Source organism: Zalophus californianus, chromosome 1 (assembly GCF_009762305.2).
Source record: "Zalophus californianus isolate mZalCal1 chromosome 1, mZalCal1.pri.v2, whole genome shotgun sequence".
NCBI classification, from domain to species: domain Eukaryota; kingdom Metazoa; phylum Chordata; class Mammalia; order Carnivora; family Otariidae; genus Zalophus; species Zalophus californianus.
The window spans coordinates 146,290,542-146,307,868 of NC_045595.1; the positions used below are offsets into that span (position 1 = coordinate 146,290,542).

At 47.8% G+C, this 17,327-nt stretch overlaps 1 protein-coding gene across 3 annotated transcripts; it reads right to left on the reverse strand.

Annotated features, from left to right (window-relative positions):
* Nucleotides 1-452: 452 nt before the first annotated feature.
* Nucleotides 453-9,468, reverse strand: MUC20 (mucin 20, cell surface associated). Of its 3 annotated transcripts, none has more exons than XM_027587757.2 (4): nucleotides 9,337-9,457; nucleotides 4,778-5,641; nucleotides 2,656-2,747; nucleotides 453-956 (listed from the first exon to the last, which is right to left on the reverse strand). In XM_027587757.2, the coding sequence occupies exons 1-4, from the start codon at nucleotides 9,431-9,433 to the stop codon at nucleotides 888-890; spliced, it is 1,122 nt and encodes a 373-aa protein (XP_027443558.2). In that variant the 5' UTR covers nucleotides 9,434-9,457; the 3' UTR covers nucleotides 453-887. The 3 variants fall into 3 exon arrangements, with proteins under 3 accessions (XP_027443558.2, XP_027443559.2, XP_027443557.2); XM_027587758.2 differs by having other exon boundaries at nucleotides 455-956; nucleotides 4,778-5,368; nucleotides 9,337-9,444; XM_027587756.2 differs by having other exon boundaries at nucleotides 456-956; nucleotides 4,778-6,127; nucleotides 9,337-9,468.
* Nucleotides 9,469-17,327: the final 7,859 nt, after the last annotated feature.

Consider the following 17,327-nt stretch of genomic DNA (forward strand, 5'->3'; position numbering starts at 1 on the left):
ACGCCCAGCACAGAGCCTGAAGCGGGGCTCGATCTCACAACCCTGAGATCATGACCCGAGCCGAAATCAAGAGTCGGACACTTAACCAACTGAGCCACCCAGGTGCCCCATAGCCACATTTAATTTTTCAAAAATAATAATAATAACTTGACTTATGAGCTAGAGGGGAGGAATAATTTTGTATTGCAGACCTTCTTGTGATCTGCTTGTGTCCAGAACTTGAAATTCAAGTCAATCCAACAAACATTCTCTGTGCTCCTACTACAGGCCAGGTTCAGGGGATACTGAGATACATATGGGTTTTGCTCTGAAGGAGCTCAGAGTTCAACAGGCTCCAGGGCCAGCCTCAGTAAGTGCTGTAATTGAGGTCCAAACCAAGAACCAGGGAAGAATGAAGGAGAGAGAGAGTAAGGAGGATGCACGAAATCCCTGTATCATAAAAATGTCAAAAAAAACCCCATATGGATCAAATAGATAACCTCTGGACCACACTGTGTGTAATTTTAATGTCTGATGGAAGCACAAAGAAGGTGGACAGATAGGTGATCAGATCGCTCTTTACTGAAACATAACGCTGTGCTAAAGGAAGTCCAAGGACATCTTTGGAACAAGGGAAGTTCCTCCTCCACCCCCACCCACCATCACACACACACACACACACACACACACACACACACACACACACACACACACACTGAGGCATACGTGAGCCAGGGTCCCGCTGCCATGTCTGGAGTAAGGGCTTAGGCCGGCTGACCTCTTGGGAAGCTTCCAGGTATATCTCAGTGCAGTACCGTAGCTCCAGTCTGGGGTAGGGGAGGTTCCCAGGCTGCAGGCAGCACTGCCCCCTTGGGCACACAGCCAAGCCTGGCTGCAGGGGATGTTTCTTAGCCCCTCCTGACGCGCAGCAGAGAGACGTGGATGGGAGGCACGTGGGTATGCAGTTCTTGGTAGAGCTGGAGGGCACAAGGAGCAGGAGGTCCTTCCAGCCCAAATTTGGCCCATGAGTTCACCATAGGCCAAGGACAGGAAGGGACAATGGGAGAGAACATACGAGGAGGTCAGCAACCCTTCCCGAGCCCCCCACAGGCTGGGCATGGGCTAGGTGCTTCATGCACATTGTGTCATTTACCCTCACAATAACCTTATAAAGCAGGTAGTAGCAACTTCATTTTATAAGGGAGGAAAATAATATGGAATAGCTTACCCAAGGTCACACATTTATGAAGTGGAATTCACCCCCAGATCTATATGGCTCCGAAGTTTGTTGTTTGTCTGAGCCCTGAATGCTGTGTCTGTGTCCCGCTCCCAACAAGAGCTCATGCCCAACACCCGCACGGCCTGCTTCCTGCCCCTCAGCTCCTGACCTGCTCGTTTCTCCCCGGCCTCTTTCTGACCCCGGAAATAGTTTCCAGTTTGGGGGCTCAGATTTGGCACCATTCTGGCTTCCCTCTTTTTTTTTTTTTATAAGATTTATTTATTTTATAGAGACAGAAAGAGAGAGGGGCAGAGGGAGAAGGGAAAGAGAGAGAGTCTTAAGCAGACTCTGTGCTGAGCACAGACCCCAATGGACGGCTCGACCTCACAACACTGAGATTGTGACCTGAGCTGAAACCAAGAGTCGGACACTTAACTGACTGAGCCACTTTGGCGCCCCTCTGGCTTCCCTCTTGGACTAAGATTCACACTTGCTACTTTGATTATCATGTGCAGTAGGCATTTGTCATTTCTCTAGCTGTCCGTTTTCAAACCCCCCCCCCCACAAAGGGAACTCCTTATTATGGGAGCCCTGATGGGCCCCATTCCACTAAGAGAACTTCAAGGGCCCAGACATTCCCTCTTCTCATCCCCGGGTAGCAAGATGCGGGCACAAGAGCTAAGCTGAGCTGACCTAGTCTAACCTTCCAATGATTCACACCATCCCAAAAGCTCTGACCCCAGAATTCCACCACTGGAAGCTTTGTCCAGTGTTCCGGGTCTTAGGGGAATTTTCCCAACGCATACAAATATATCCCAATCTTGGTTCCCATCTAGAACATACATCTGAGGGGTGTTTTCTGCTAGCATTCCTAGTTCCTCTGGGACTTGTCCTTCTCATTCCATGTGGTTCAGTTTGAGCTGTCAGGCATGGTGGCCCTTGCAGGCCAATAAGATCAGTCTTTCCCCAGTATAATAGGCAGGTCTTGGGAGAAGGAAGTGCCTTTCACTCTGGGGCTGTCACAGCCACCTTTCCTTACATGTGGAAGGAGATTCCAAAGAACGAAGAGGTAAGAGAAGGAGAGAAAGGAAATCTTGGTGATCATGTCTAAGCTGCTGGATCCAGCCATAAGTGAAGTTGGAACAGTCAATTCTTGGTTTCTCAGCCAATACCTTGCCTTTTCTGCATAAGCTACAATGAGTAGGGTTTCTACTACTTGTAACCCAAAGTCCTGCCTATCTGCCCATTAATATCATTGACCTTCTTCCAAGGGCTAGAAGGCCTGACCTTCCAAAGGCCTGAGGAAATTGGGGGTGAGGGAAAGAATTTTTTTACCTAGCTCCGAAGGGGAATTCCCAACTCAAGAAAAACAGGCAGAAGCCAAGCCAAGCAGAGATTCTTAGATTTAGTTCCTAAAACTCTCCTCTACTTTCCTGGCCTAGAAAGTGCCCACTCACCTGCTGCATCAGCCTCTCTGCCACTCTGGGGTCAGTGAGGTCTTCTGGGGAGGCCACACTCAGCTGCAGGAGGAGAAAGCCTCCATCCCCCCCTGCAAGTTTAGAAAAGCAGGAGATGAACATATGGGTAGGTCAGTTCAGGAATCGTGACATGACCTGTGCTACCCAGCCTCTGTCCCCACCTCTGCACCTCTGTGCTCACTCTCATGTGTAAATGGGTCCATGCTCACATGGGATCTTTCATTTATTCACTGCAAAGAGAAAGAGGATTCCCACTTTCCAATAACTAGACTCCTTGTAGTGTCTTCCCAACAAGAGTGAAAGAAAAGTTGGCTAAAGGCCCCATCCACATTTGGAGAAGTCAAAAGAATAGTGTGAAGAAGGAGAAATGAAAGTGAAATCTAGAATGTTCTTGATGCCTGGAGGTCCCAGATGGACTGTTAGGAAAGGATCCAGACAGGGCGAGTGCCAGAGAGAGGTCGGCTCTCAGAGGGGATACCTCAGCCAATTCGTCCAGCTCTGAGTTGGCAGAGGTTTCAATCCAGCCTTCCGGATCTAGCAGCTCTGGATGCTAGTTCTGGCTTCCGTAGAGCCCTAACTTCCTTGCCTTCACCTGCCACCTTGCAGTCATTTCTTCCTAGCAGTTAGAATTGATCAAGTGATTGCACTTCTCTATTTCTAGAGATAGAGATAGATACCAATATTGATATTGTATCGATATCAATATATATCGCTTTCATCCTGCTTGTGTTTGCTGCCGCATGCATATTTCACGGCTGGAATAGTCACGAGAAAGTGATTCTTTCGGTTAATGTGTATGAAGGTAGCTGGGTAGCTGGGGAACAGCTGTGGGAGAGAGACATTTTATGCTGACCCCTTTTGTACCTATTGAATTTTAAATCATGTCAATGTATCATCTAATCAACAAAAAATAAAGAAGAGCATTTTAAAATAAAAATATATTAATAAATCGAGCTTTAAAAAATGAAAGCCCAGTAGGAGACTATGAGATGGAATCAGACTTCTGTTTGGAGTCCCAGTGCTATGTTTTCACGGTCTTTAAATCTATTTCCTCACCTGTCGGGTGGGGCAATAACATCCACCCCCTGAGGTGGTTCTGAAGGTTTAATTAGAAGAGATAATGCATGCAAAGCTCGTAGTTCCCTGCCTGACGTCGGTGGGAACATTCAGCCGGTGGCACGGCTGACCGGCCATGAAATGTTTTCATGTCCTCCTCTGCTGGAATACAAATGGTGTTCGCTAAGGTGGTTGTGATTAATATTTTTATTTCACCTGCCCACAAAGGCAGGACCAGCTGAGGCTACCAAAGGGATGAGGTACAAGGACAGTGTCAGGAGGGAGGTGGAGGCTCCAGGCTGACAAGGAGCTGGGCTGACCAAGCGGCCTCTCACGAGCGGCTTCTTCCCTGAGAAGTATCTGTTGTCTTGGACATGTAGCTTTAAACCCCCAAACCTTCACCTTATTTTTTTATTTATTTAGTTCATTCATTCATTCATTCATTCATTGTCACTATCTCTGGTTCCAACCCCAGCAAACACATCCAGTAAGCCCCACTTTCATGAGGTCCCAGCTGCTCAGAGGGCAGCAGCTTGGGCCAGATGTTCACATGGTGCCCCTCTGTGTAGCTCTAGCTGAACCAGAAGCTTCCAGAGCATGAGGACTGTGGTTTTTGAATAAAATTTGGGGCCTCGCCTGGCACATAGTGGTTACTCAACTGTTAATGTCATGGGAGGGTGGAGCTGGAAAGGACCTCATTGTTCATCCATCACAATCCCCTCCAGTTACTGGTGGAGAAACTGAGGCCAGAGAGCAGGGAGGAAAAGGACCTGTCCTGGGTCACTAGGTTGTTAAGGGCAAAACCAGGATCTCAAACCATTTCTCCAGACTTCTAGCCGCACAGGTTTTCCATACACCACCCTAAATCTGCTTTGTTTCTGACTTTCGAAAGAATCTCTAGAAGATCATGAAGAGGTGACATCAGAGACTGGGCTCGGAATAGGCCCCGGATCTTTCCTTCCTCGCTACCCCTTATTAAGCACGTAGACATCCTGGAAACTCCAAACCCCGCATCCCCAAGATCACAGCTGTGGGAGCCCCTTACCTTCAGTAGTTTCTGGGGTCCACCTTGGCTGAGCAGTGGTGGGCAGAGCTGTGGGGGCCTTCCCTCCAGGCTTGCTGGCTGCCTTCGAAGTTTTTGCTGAGGTTGTGGTCTTGACGAAAGTGATGTTTGCCTCTCGGCTGCTGTTGGCCATAGTCAGATGGACAGAAGAAAAAGGGCTCCTGCTGATGGGGACAGACCCATGGGTTGTGCTGTCTGTGGTAGAAGGCTGGGAGGGGGTGGCGTTCTTGCTAGTGGCTATGTGGGTGTGGCTGGAGGCCGAGGCCGAGAGCCCAGCAGGGGAAGTCACTTTACCCACTGTTGACCCAGTCTCTGTGGAGATTGTAACCGCTCCTAACATCTCAGTGTGGCTTGTTGTCTCAACAGAGAGGACTGAAGTTTCTTCCATGGGGTTGATGCTGACTGTCACCAAAGTTGTGCTGGGGGTTGTGGGCTCGGCTACTATTGTTTCTCCTTCTATGCTGCTATTAGCAGTTAGCAGGGTCTCAACTGTGGTATCAGGTGTGGCTGGTTCTGTGGCACTGGCTGCTGCTGAGGTCTCTGCAGAGGTCATGGTCTCGGTGAAGTGTGATTCTGCCTTGGTGGAATCAAACACAGTTGACACCTCAGAGGGAGACAAGGCCTTTCTTCCTATGGGGTCAAGATCTACATCCGAGGTCCTAAGGGTGGTGGCAGTTATTATTATTTTGATAATGCTACAATTGGTAATCTCCATGTCAGTGATGCTGTAGGACAGCAAGTCTTTAGCTGAAGCAGTCTTGTCAGGTGCCAGGGCCTGTGAGGTGGTGATGGCCAGAACTGAGTGGTCTGAGGAGGCACTGCTGTCTGAGGCCAAGCCTTGGGCTTCTGCAGAGGTGTGAGTCAATGTCAAGATGTCAATTAGGATTCTCTTTGCCTCTTCTGAGCTGTCATCAGTACAAAGGGTGTCAGAGACAGATTCCACAAGATCACTGCCTGTAACAGTCTCAACCGTGGTCATTCCAGTTCCCATGGGGCTGCCACTTGTGGCTGATGCCTCCATAGGAGTGGTGATCACAACCATGAACTTGGACAGTGTCATTTTTCTGAAGGCCCTGGTCTCTGTTGCAGGAAAAATGGTTTTGGTTTCCCTAGTCTCTGCTTCTGAAATGGTGCTGGCCAGGATTAAGTTCCTATCAAAGGTCTGGGTGCTCAGGGTTTGAGTTTCCAAAGGGATGTGGCTTGGCACAGAGGTCTCAACAAGGTCAGTGGACTGGAATGCTCCCTCTGAACTTGTCCCGAACCCCGGAGTCATGGCAGGCTCTTCTATATGGTCAGTTGTCACCAAAGGACGTGGTCTGCTGGTGCTAGGGTCTATATTGGGTAAGACCAACATTGTGAGCCATGAGTCTCAGTGGACTAACTTCATACACGCTCTTGTGTTTACGCCCTGGACACCCGGGGGAGGGGGGAAGAAGTTGCTTTTATGCCATTTTTCATCTATACATACAAGGAAGAAGGAAGCACTATCATCAGGAAGACCAATCCCTTGTGTCAGCCATGGAAGTGGGATCACTTGAAGAATGTTCTCTGATGACCCAGTTGAGGCAAACAAGCCTCAGAATCTAGTTGATTATTGGTCTGAAGCCATCAGAGGGAATGCATGCGGCCAGGATCCAGCTTCAAGGGGAAGCAAAGAAGGCAGAAGTCCAAGTGAGCCAAGAACTACAGAGCAGGGACCCAACTCTCAGAACTTTCTGAAAGAATCCTTGTCAGTTTCGCACCGATACTTTTCTCATCCAGCAGATGTTTCCCCATGGAAGTAAAAACCCTTCAAATACAGGAAACATCTGTGGTTTTGTATTTAGAGGTAGCTGGGAGGATGGGGGAGAGGAACCTCCACAGACAGAGTAGGTGATGGCTGCTGCAAAAGCGAAGGGAGCAGGCCGAGTTCTTGGGAAAGGGGCAAGCTTCCCATTCCTGCTCATCTGACATGGCAGGGATGGGACCCCGGAGCTACAGAAATGATGAACCAGCCATGTTCCACAGGTAGCAGTGAGCCAAGGGAGGCACATGTCACTCCTTAAAGAGATGCTGTTAGCATTTCTCCACAGGGCAGAGCATCTCTGTCCACTCAACGGATCCTCGGAGGTTGTATGAGTGGTGGGTTGGGTGGCATTCATTGCCTGGGGGTCTACAGCAGGATCTTTTCATGGGCGGACAAGCGTGCTTCTCCCGTCTACGGAGGAGGAAGTGCTCTCTCTGTAAGTGGGCCAAGGACCCTTTTGGGGAGGGTTGCCAGATTTAGCAAATAAAAATACAGGATGCCCAGTTAAATTTGAATTTGAATTTCAGATAAAGAATAATTTTAACGACAAATTATGTTTTTAGTATGTGTACTTCTCATGTAATATTTGAGACATACTTACAGAAAAAGCTTTGTTACTTGAAATTCAAATGTAAGTGAATGTCCTGTGTTTTATCCAGTAACCCTACTCTTGGAAGGAAAAGAATCAAAATATAAGCCCCGCTTTTTGGGGTCCTGAAGATTTGAGATGGTCTTTACTGAGGTCTACTGGCCCAAAAGTACCCAAGGACCCCAGGGAAGTACAGTACCATTTGGTCATTGGTCACTTCTACTCGGGCTGTCAGGATGGGGCCCCAGATCCTCCGTTTGTCCTCTTGTGTCTCTCCCTCAAAGATAAAAGAGCACTGGGCCAGGAGGCAAATACTGGGCTCCAGCCCTAGGCCTGTTGCCAACCAGCTCTGGAGTCCTGTGATTGACTGGTTCAAATGCTGACTCTGCCTCCTACCAGCTAAGCCGGTCACCAGACCTCTCCGAGCCTCTCTTGTGAACGCGGGTTATCCTACCTGCCTTGCTGTGGTGGTGAGGACCAGAGGAGAAGGGGAATGGGAAAGTCTTATATCCCAAAGCCAGCAAGGGTCACTGAGCATCCCTCCACAGCCTTGTCCCCTCCAAGAGGCACTTGAGAGCACACAACCTTCTTTAATGCAGTGAGAATGGCAGGCTGTCCCCGCATGCAGATCAGGTGAGTCATAGCATCCACTTCCACTCTCATTAGTTGTTCACAAATCATGCTTTTACGGGAATTTCTTCTCCCCACTTCAAGGCCCAGGATATTTCTCCGAGCTTCCTCAGTCCCCACATGGTGGAGTCAAAGCCGTTCTGCATCAACCTACGTAGCCTAAAGCCCAAACAGGTGTTCTTGTGGTCTGACCACCGACCTCCCCAGAAGTATTTTCTACCTTTTCCAGGAACCCCGTGATATCATCCTGCTGTGAAACCTCGTCATGCTTCCCAAACCATAGCCTCTTCACACCCCCCTGGGACTCTCACACCCCTTACCCAAGTCTCCTGCCCATCAGAGTTCTTCTCAAGCACAGCAAAGCCTACCCAGCCTTGTATGGCACTAGAATGCTGCAGCTTTCCCGGTCCCTTCCTCAAATCAGACTGGCAGAGAGGAAGGTGTGTGTACTTTGGACCCTGAGTTTGAGTCCCTGCTCTGCTGCTTACCAGCCATATGACTCTGGCCAAGTATCTGGGCTCCAAGCCTGCATTTTCTCATCTCTCAAATGGAGCTAAGGGTACATATTTTGTAGGGTTTTGAAGATTAAATTAAATTAAATGTAAAACGTGCAGCACAAGCCTGGCAGATCATGAGTGTGTACAGAAGACAAAGTAGTCTAGAGTTTACCCGCATGAGGAATAAAATCCTGGCTTTGCAGGTGATTTGTTGAATCCTGGTAAGCCTTAGTCCCATCACCTCTGGGGGCAGGGGTGGGTAGGAATAAGACTCGTGTCTCTCTTATGGGGTCATTGTGAGGATTAAAAAGACAGAGCTTGGGACATCTCTGTACCTTCCTCTCAATTTTGCCATGAAACTAAAACTGCTCTAAAAAATAAACTTTTTAAAAAAAAAAGATAATTCAGGATGCTGATAGAAAGGGAGACTATATCTGGGGGGGTATAGAGGTTATATGGGAATCTCTGTCCTTTCTGCTCAATTTTGCTGTGAACTCTACAAAAAAAAAAGTCTATTAAAAAAAAAGACAATGCATGCGACAAGCTTGGCACAGTTCCTATTACACATCTATGTTAGTTCTCTTCTTTTATAAGAGCCCTGCCTCCCTCAGAATCCACCCTCCCCAAGCAGTCTGTGACAGACTTTTCACACACAAAAACTGGTTTTTAAAGGAAATCTGGGCTAGGAAATAAACTTGGAGGATTTAGAACCTGGTCAAGCCATTTTCTTTGGCTTTAGTCAGATTTATCCCCAGCGGGTACCCCCCTGGCCCATTGCTTTCCTCGGCCTCCCTTGCCCCCCCTTCAGTCTCATGCAGAAAGACAAACCCACAGTCACCGCACCAGGACGTCACTCATTCTACAGACCGAGGTGTCAGATGTGGGGCAGCTGACACACTGCCATTTGCATACTCTTTATCAACAACAGGAAAATACTTCAGATGTAGCTTTATGGTTAATTGCAATTAACCCAAGAGGGCTGCCGGTACAGAAACTCACACCCAGAGCTCTGTCAGGATAGAAGCCCCCGCCTCCTTACCTGCGGAGCTCCTGGGGGCCCCAGCTTCCCAGCAGAAGAAAAGGGGCAGAGCCAAGCCCCAGAGAAAGCCCATCCTCGGGGAAGCTCCGGCCACCATTGCCCAGCACGTCTGCCCACTGCCTCTAACTGCCACCTTTTCCTGCTTCCTCAATCCAGGGAGGAGGGGCGGGCCACCCGCCTTGGTGTGACTGGATAGTTTCCAGAATGCAACCAGGTAATCACAAATGCACAGGCTGAGAGCTGGCAGGGTGCATGTCAAGGGCTGTCAGCAAGTTAACCCTCCTGCCCAGTGGCCTCTCCTCTCTGGAGATTTGGAGGAGTTTGATGGTAAGATGTGGAATCATTTCCACAGTGATATTCACTCCCCGCAGCCAGGGAGGCCAGGGAAAATGGTGTTTCACATTTCCCCCCTTTCTACAACCCTTCCTCCTCCTCCCCCGACCCCTGTGCATGGGTCTTAGGCTTTTAGTTCAGTAGACCTGGGTTTCATTTCTAATCCTAGCCTTTTTTAGCTCTGTGATCTAGGGCAACAGTTAAGGAAGGAGCTGGAAACAGAATTTAGGGCAAATTAAAGAACATTTCTGAAGCTCAACTTCCTGATCTATAAAATGGGCATCATCCTTACCTTGCTGGGCTGTTTTGTGAGGATTACACGAGAGAGTAAAGCTCTTACACAGTGCCTGCTACATACTTGTTGCTCATGGAATACATATACATCCGAGGTGCTCAATAAATGAGAGCCCTCGGGTCGTGAGATGGAGCCCCACGTTAGGCTCTGTACTCGGCGTGGAGACAGCTTAGGACTGGCTCTCCTTCTGTCTCTCCCTCCCCCACCCAAAATAAATAAATAAAATCTTTTTTTTTTTATTAAAGATTTTTATTTATTTATTGAGAGAGAGAGAGAATGGTAGAGAGAGAGCATGAGAGGGAAGAAGGTCAGAGGGAGAAGCAGACTCCCCGCTGAGCAGGGAGCCCGATGCGGGACTCGATCCTGGGACTCCAGGATCGTGACCTGAGCCGAAGGCAGTCGCTTAACCAACTGAGCCACCCAGGCGCCCTAAATAAATAAAATCTTAACATAAATAAGTGAGAACCCTGGCATTTACCCTGATCCTCAAAGTGATAGAGAGAAGGGACAGCCCCCCAAGGTCTGCAGGAGACAGGGTGGAGCAGGACTCTGATCTCTAATGTCTTTCCAATGATTCCTGAGATTCTGCATCCCTGTCAGAGTCAGGACCACGTCCAGAGCCAGAGTGGAAGGCGGAATGGGGAAGGCACTAGCTGGGAGAAGGGAAAGTGTAGGTGTGCAGGACAGAGTCACGGGGCCTGGGAGGGGGGAAGTGTGAGGGCAATGACTGAAGGAAGCTTATGGGATTTGACCACAAGAAGGGGACTGAGGCTAGCGAATATATTTTCAAATGCCCTAGAAATGAATTTTACCCCTTCCAGGGGCCAAGGAATGAGCTGTTATGGCCACGGCCAGTGGTGGACAAAGGTACCTTGGGGATTTCAGGGCCAGAGTTTTGTGATGAAAGCCACTCTAGAGTAGAGTGGATTAGAATCAAGAAATCACAAAATCCCACTGCTGGAAGGAACTTCGAAGTGCAATCAGAAAACTTAAGGTCTGTTTCCAGCTCCTTCCTTAACTGTGGCCCAGGAACTGTGTGATTTTGGACAAGATACTTGCCTTCTCTGGGCTTGCATCAACAAGGTCCTCTTGGCCACGCAGTCTGAGGTTCTGCATTTGGGTGTGAGACACTGTCTTCTAGAACTTCACCCTGCGCTGGGATAAAGAACCTTGCTGCCTAGAAGGAGGGAGTCATTCCAGAACATGGGGGAAGACTCTGTGAGAAGAGGCTGAGGACACTGCCCAGCATGCGGAGCACCTGGGACACTGCCCAGCATGCGGAGTCCGAGATCTTGAACCCCGGTTCCAACTACACCATTGATCTGTAGAGTACCCCTGACAGGCTGAGCCATTCCACCTTCCCATTCAACCTAAATCCTTTACTTTATCAAATGGGAGGATGGATTTCCCCTTGCGGGGGGGTTTCCAGTGAGGAGAGGAGGTCCTGGGGGCCACAGCAATGACCTGAAGTCGGTTTGGCCTGTCTAGTAACATGAGTGCGTGTGATCCAGTATGGGGCTTCCCCCTAGAGAAGACGGAAGAAACTCTAGCAAAAAAACCCAGAACTCTTAAATAAATACAGAGAACAAACTGGTGGTGGCCAGAGGAGAGGCAGATGGGGGTGTGGGTAAAGAAGGGAGTAAGGGGTATACACTTCCAGTTATAAAATAAAGAAGTCACGGAATGAAGAAAGAAGGAAAGGAAGGAAGGAAGGAAGGAAGGAAGGAAGGAAGGAAGGAAGGAAGGAAGGAAGGAAAGAAGGAAGGAAGGAAGGAAGGAAGGAAGGAAGGAAGGAAGGAAGAAAGAAAGAAAGAAAGAAAGAAAGAAAGAAAGAAAGAAAGAAAGAAAGAAAGAAAGAAAGAAGGAAAGAAAGAAAGAAGGAAAGAAAAAGAAAGCAAGCCTGCAACTCCTTCCCACCACTTCCCTCCCCTCCTGGGCTGCCTCTCTGCCCCACCCGGGCTGGGAGAGGGACTTCCTCATTCCAGCAGCCCTTGGCTTAATCCACAGACTGAAGTATTCCAGGCGCCATTCTCTTGCCCACCACAGACTTCTCCTCATCATTTCCTTTCTCTTGTCATCATTTAAGTGATCAACAGCTCAGCTCCAGCCCAGTTGCCTATGATGGGATCTAACCAGGAACTTGCTGGCCGCGAAGCCTGGCTGAATACTGCCCTGGGTTTGCTGGATTTTGTCTGGTCCATCTTCCTCTATATCAGGGCGGGGGCGGGGCAGGGGGAATTTCCAAGCCTGAACACATGACTGTTGGCCCTGGAGCCATAATAATCGAATCTGGAAAGTTTCTGGACCTTTTTTTCCCCCTTCCCAGCCAAACCTCAGCTCTCACCCTGAATGAGCATTGGAGGCTGGTTTTGTTAACTTAACAAATGTATATGGAGCACCTACTATATGCCTGCCACTGTTGTAGGCATTTGGAATACGTCACTGAGTACAATAGGTCCCTGACCTCATGGAACTAACTTCCTAGTGAAGAGAGATGGCAAGCAATAGACACAATAAATAAGTGAATTATGTACGGATGAATACTATGGGAAAGAGAAGGAAAAAAGACAAGAAGAACCTGGTATTGGGGGATGGCAGGGGGAGGTGCAGTTTGCTGTGTTAAATAACATGGTGAGATCTGAGCAATGAGCTGAAATTGGTGAGAAAGTTAGTCGGGTGGATACCTGGGAAAGAGCATTCCAAGCAGTGAGAACTGCTAGAGAAAGGTCCAGGGGCTTAAGGCAGGATCAAGTTCAAGGAGCACCAAAGGGCTTGTATGACTGGAGCCATGCTAGGGGGCAGAGTTGGGGGGTAGGGGGTAGATTGATGAGGGTAGGTGATAAAGGGCTTTGCCAGCCTTGGGGCCGGTACTCTGAGTGAGGTGGGAACCAACCTGGGGAGTTTTTTTTTAGCAGAGTAGTGATGGGATCTAACTTTAGAAGGATCACTGTGGCAGCTGTGCTAAGAATGGGAGGCTTTTTCCCTAGTCCAGGCAAGAGATGAGGGTGGCTCTGACTGTGGGGGTAGCAGAGGACATGGTGGGAGTTGGTCAGATTCTGGATATATTTTGAAAATAGAGTTCACATGATTTCCTGCCAGACTGATGAGGGATGTCAAAGAAACAGAAGTCAAGAATAAGTATAAACTTCTCAGGGTGCCTGGGTGGCTCAGTCGGTTAAGTGTCTGATTCTTAATCTCAACTCAGGTCTTGATCTCAGGGCTTTGAGTTCAAGCCCCATGCTGGGTGTAGAGCCTACTTAAAAAAAGAAAAGAAAAGAAAAGAAAAGAAAAAAAGAACAAACTTTTCAGCTTGAACAACTGGAAGAATGGAGTTGTCATCAGTGCCCTTTGGGTCTGGCTCTTTCATCAGAGTATTTAGAACCCCTCCCCCCACAATGAAACCAATGCATATTGTAGGGATGAGTCTGATTCAGAAAAAGGGTTATCAAGGAAAGCCCAAAGCACCAGCCTGCCAAGAGTCTGATAAAAGAGTCGACTTGGTCAAATGTCCTTGAAATACAAGGTTGTAAATCTGCTAGACCACTGAGTTATAGCCTAGCTCCACAGGCCATAGCTAAGTTGTTCTGGGTTTGTTGGGAGGAAAAATCTTTTTCTCCTCCAAATTGGGTCCAGTGATTGAGGGCCTGCAAATTAATCGAGAACAGATAAACAGGAGAAAAGACCAAGTTTATTGACAGGGTACCCAGGAAGTTGCTCAGTATTCAGTAACTCACAGAATAACTGGAGATCAAGGTTTATATAACAAAGGTAATGAAGGAGTAGGAGTGGAAGGGGTGAGGGGCTTAAGGTTTCCCTGGGAAGGTATGGAAAGTTCTATTAGGCAGTCTGGCTCTATGGCAGCTGAATGGGTTAGAAAATCACTCAGAGGGAGATTTTAATGGCAACTATATTTTCGGAAAGTTCTGCTTTAGTCAGTTAAGAGAAGTTCAGATAACGTTTCTTTCTACATCTTCTGTAGCTCCAAATTTTCTACTTTATTTTTTTTAAAGATTTTATTTATTTATTCATGAAAGACAGAGAGAGAGAGAGAGAGAGGGAGAAGCAGCCTCCCAAGGAGCAGGGAGCCCGATGCGGGACTCGATCCCAGGATCCTGGGATCTTAACCATGGTTAAGCGTCTACCTTCGGCTCAGGTCATGATCCCAGGATCCTGGGATCAAGTCCCGCGTCGGGCTCCCTGCTCCTTGGGAGCCTGCTTCTCCCTCTGTCTCTCTCTCTCTGTCTTTCATGAATAAATAAATAAAATCTTTTAAAAAAAAAAAACAAATTTTCTACTCTAAAGTATCTTTATATCAACTCTAGGGGTCCAAATGTGTCCCTACAAGTTCAAAATGTTGAGTATGCACAGATTGTTTAGATGAGATCCTGTCAGGCAGATTACCACAGAAGAGGTGGTGCGAATCATCTAAATTTGCAAGGACCTGAGAATGGGCCCTCCCCACCCTAACCCCTATTCCTTGAGTTATAATATAGGAAACTCCAGGGAGCCCTCCGTCCATTTGTTCATTCATCTCTTTATTAGGGTATAACCTATATACTGTAAACTATGTCAATCCTAAGTAGCCTACAACTTGATGAATTTTTACATATGAATACGCTCAGGAGGTATCCACAACTCAGACAGAGATAGAAGACATTTTCAGCACCTCAATAAGCTCCCCCGTGTTCCCTTCCAGTCAATATCTCCCCCCCCCAAAATCATTCTTACCTCTATCACCATGGATTAGTTCTGCCTATTTTTGAACTTCACACAAACGGAATTATGAATACGTACTCTCTTGTGTCTGGCCTCTTTTTCTTAACATTATGCCTTTCAAACTCAGCTGTGCTGTTGTGTGTAATAGTTCCCCATTTTGTTTGTTGTTAGACAGTATTCCATGGTATAAAGTATACCACAATTTATTTATCCATTTTCCTACTGATGGACATTTGGATTGTTTCCAGTTTTTCACTATTCTTTGTTTTTTTAAGATTTTATTTATTTATTTGAGAGAGAGAGAGTGAGAGACAGATCATGAGCAAGGGGGAAGGATAGAGGGAGAAGCAGATTCCCTGCTCAGCAGAGCCCAAAGTGGGACTCGATCCCATGACCCTCGATCATGACCTGAACCAAAAGCAGATGCTTAAGCAACTAAGCCACCCAGGTGCCCACTTTTTCACTATTCTGAAGAAAACAGTCTCACATATGTTTTGGGTATACATACCTAGGAGGGGAATTGCTGAGTCATTGGGCATATATGTGTTTAGCTTCACTGTATTGTATCCAACAGTTTTCCAAATCGATTGCACCAGCTTCCGCTATACCAGCAACATATGAGAGTTCTAGTTCCTCCATATTCTCTTCAACACCTGGTATCATCAGTCCTTGTAATTTTAGACATTCTTATGAATGTGGATTTCTTTTTCTAATTTTAAGCTGAATTACAGGCTGGGCTTGTAATGCAAGGCCTCTGTTTTCCCAGGGCTTTTCCCAGGTGGTAGGCTGCTGCCTGGGAAATGAGTTTCCTAGGGAAAGCATTTGGAAGACACAGGGAGGGAGGATGGAGGGCCAGATAGAAATGAAATATGCATACACATATGCACACGCACACATACTCAACTAGAGAGGAATCTGCAGTTTTGGAACATCTCGGAAATTGTCTCTTCAGTTTGGATAAACTTAACTATGGGCACCCTGGCTGGGATAAAGGGATGATATAGGAGCAACAAGAGGAGATGGAATTTTTGGAGCTTTGGAAGGAAAATAAGCACTGAGTGAAGAGAGGGGAAAAGAGCCCACAAATCAGCATCTTTAGGCTCTCTATGAGACCCACGGGATGATCCCAACTGGAGATGCCACATCCCACAGTACTTCACCTGAAAAGCACTTCCTAGCAAGGAAGGGAGATCTCAGGTTCTGGATGTATGAGGTGCGTTCTTCCATCCAAGGCCCAGGGCTGTCCCTTCCCCCAGGCTCCTCTGTCCCTGGGCAGGAGAAGAAATCTGTGGTTGGAAGAACTGGAGGCCTGTGTTCCCAAAAGCCAGGGGGTAGAACACCTTTTGTGCACCATCCAAGTCCTTTTGGCCTTGGTTCCTGTTCCAGCCATTGCTACAGTGACCGGGTTTCCAGGAGTGATGGGCACTGCCTTGCCATGTTCCATTTGTTCTCTCCCAGGTTTTCCCTGCCACCAGGTCTTGGGATGCTTCTGGGAGCTGCTCCACTCTCACACACCAACAACAAAGAACCGAGAGAATTAGCACCCAGTGGAGGAACCCATAAACCATGAGAATGGGGAGCGATGGACAGACGCTTGCTATTTCATCCCCAGGACAGATGGTTCTCCGAAACATTTTATAAGGCTGTTTAGAAGGTCCCACAGGATCAAGCAACCAGTTAGCCATAACGGGGCCAACTGGATAATGCGTCTTTGTGCTGGCTCTCCCTTATTCTCTGTGTCACTTCCCTTTCCCTTCACCCCTGCTCCTTGGAATTCTGTTCCCAAATAAATTACTCAGTTTCTGCTTTCAGAGAAACTAAGCTAGAACAGAATCATTGGTGGATAACTGGGCTCTGACAGGGCCTCCTTTGCTATAAGCATTTACTTAGAAACCAGTGTTCAGATGAGCAAAAGTCTGGAGGGAGGCATGGCCAGGGATAATGGGTCATTCCACTTAGTTGGAACATAGAAATGGGGAAGGAGACTAACAGGAGATAAAGCCAGAAATGCCCCTTGGGGCCTTGCTGTGGAGGACTTTGCAGCCATGTATGGGAGACTAATCTTTGTTCTGGAGACAATGAGAAACCAGTGATGGTTTTCGAGTAATGGTTGGCAACACCAGACCTTCAGCAGTGGGAAGGAAGAGACGTGAACCGTGTGGTGAAGTAGACCTAGAAAGACTCGGCCCCTTGCTGAAGAAGGCCAGGGACAGAGAGAAATAAAAGAAGATCCTGAGGCCTGGAGTGCAGGAAGGGTAGGGATCGATTCATGGAACAGGAGGAGGAGGAGGAGGTCTGAGAGAAGTCAATGGGCTCAGCAGACCCTAAACCCCCTGGCATCACCCTCCTGAGCTTTGAAATCCTCACAAAAGGAAACTCCCGGGAGGCCAATCCCAACCCACCAGAGGAAGATCCCCCTGCCTCTCTTTTCATCCTGGGAAGACAAGTGGGTGGCCATGAGGCTACAGGGCTCAGATCAGGCTATTTGGGGACTTACAGACAATGACACGATGCCTGGGAAGGAATATTGAGGAAGGAGGCAGATATCATTTAGCCAAAGGGGTGCTGGGTTGTCATTTGCCATTTTCAAGAAATGTTTGTTATATTCATTGTAGCCACCACAAACAATGAATTCCATGAGCCCAAT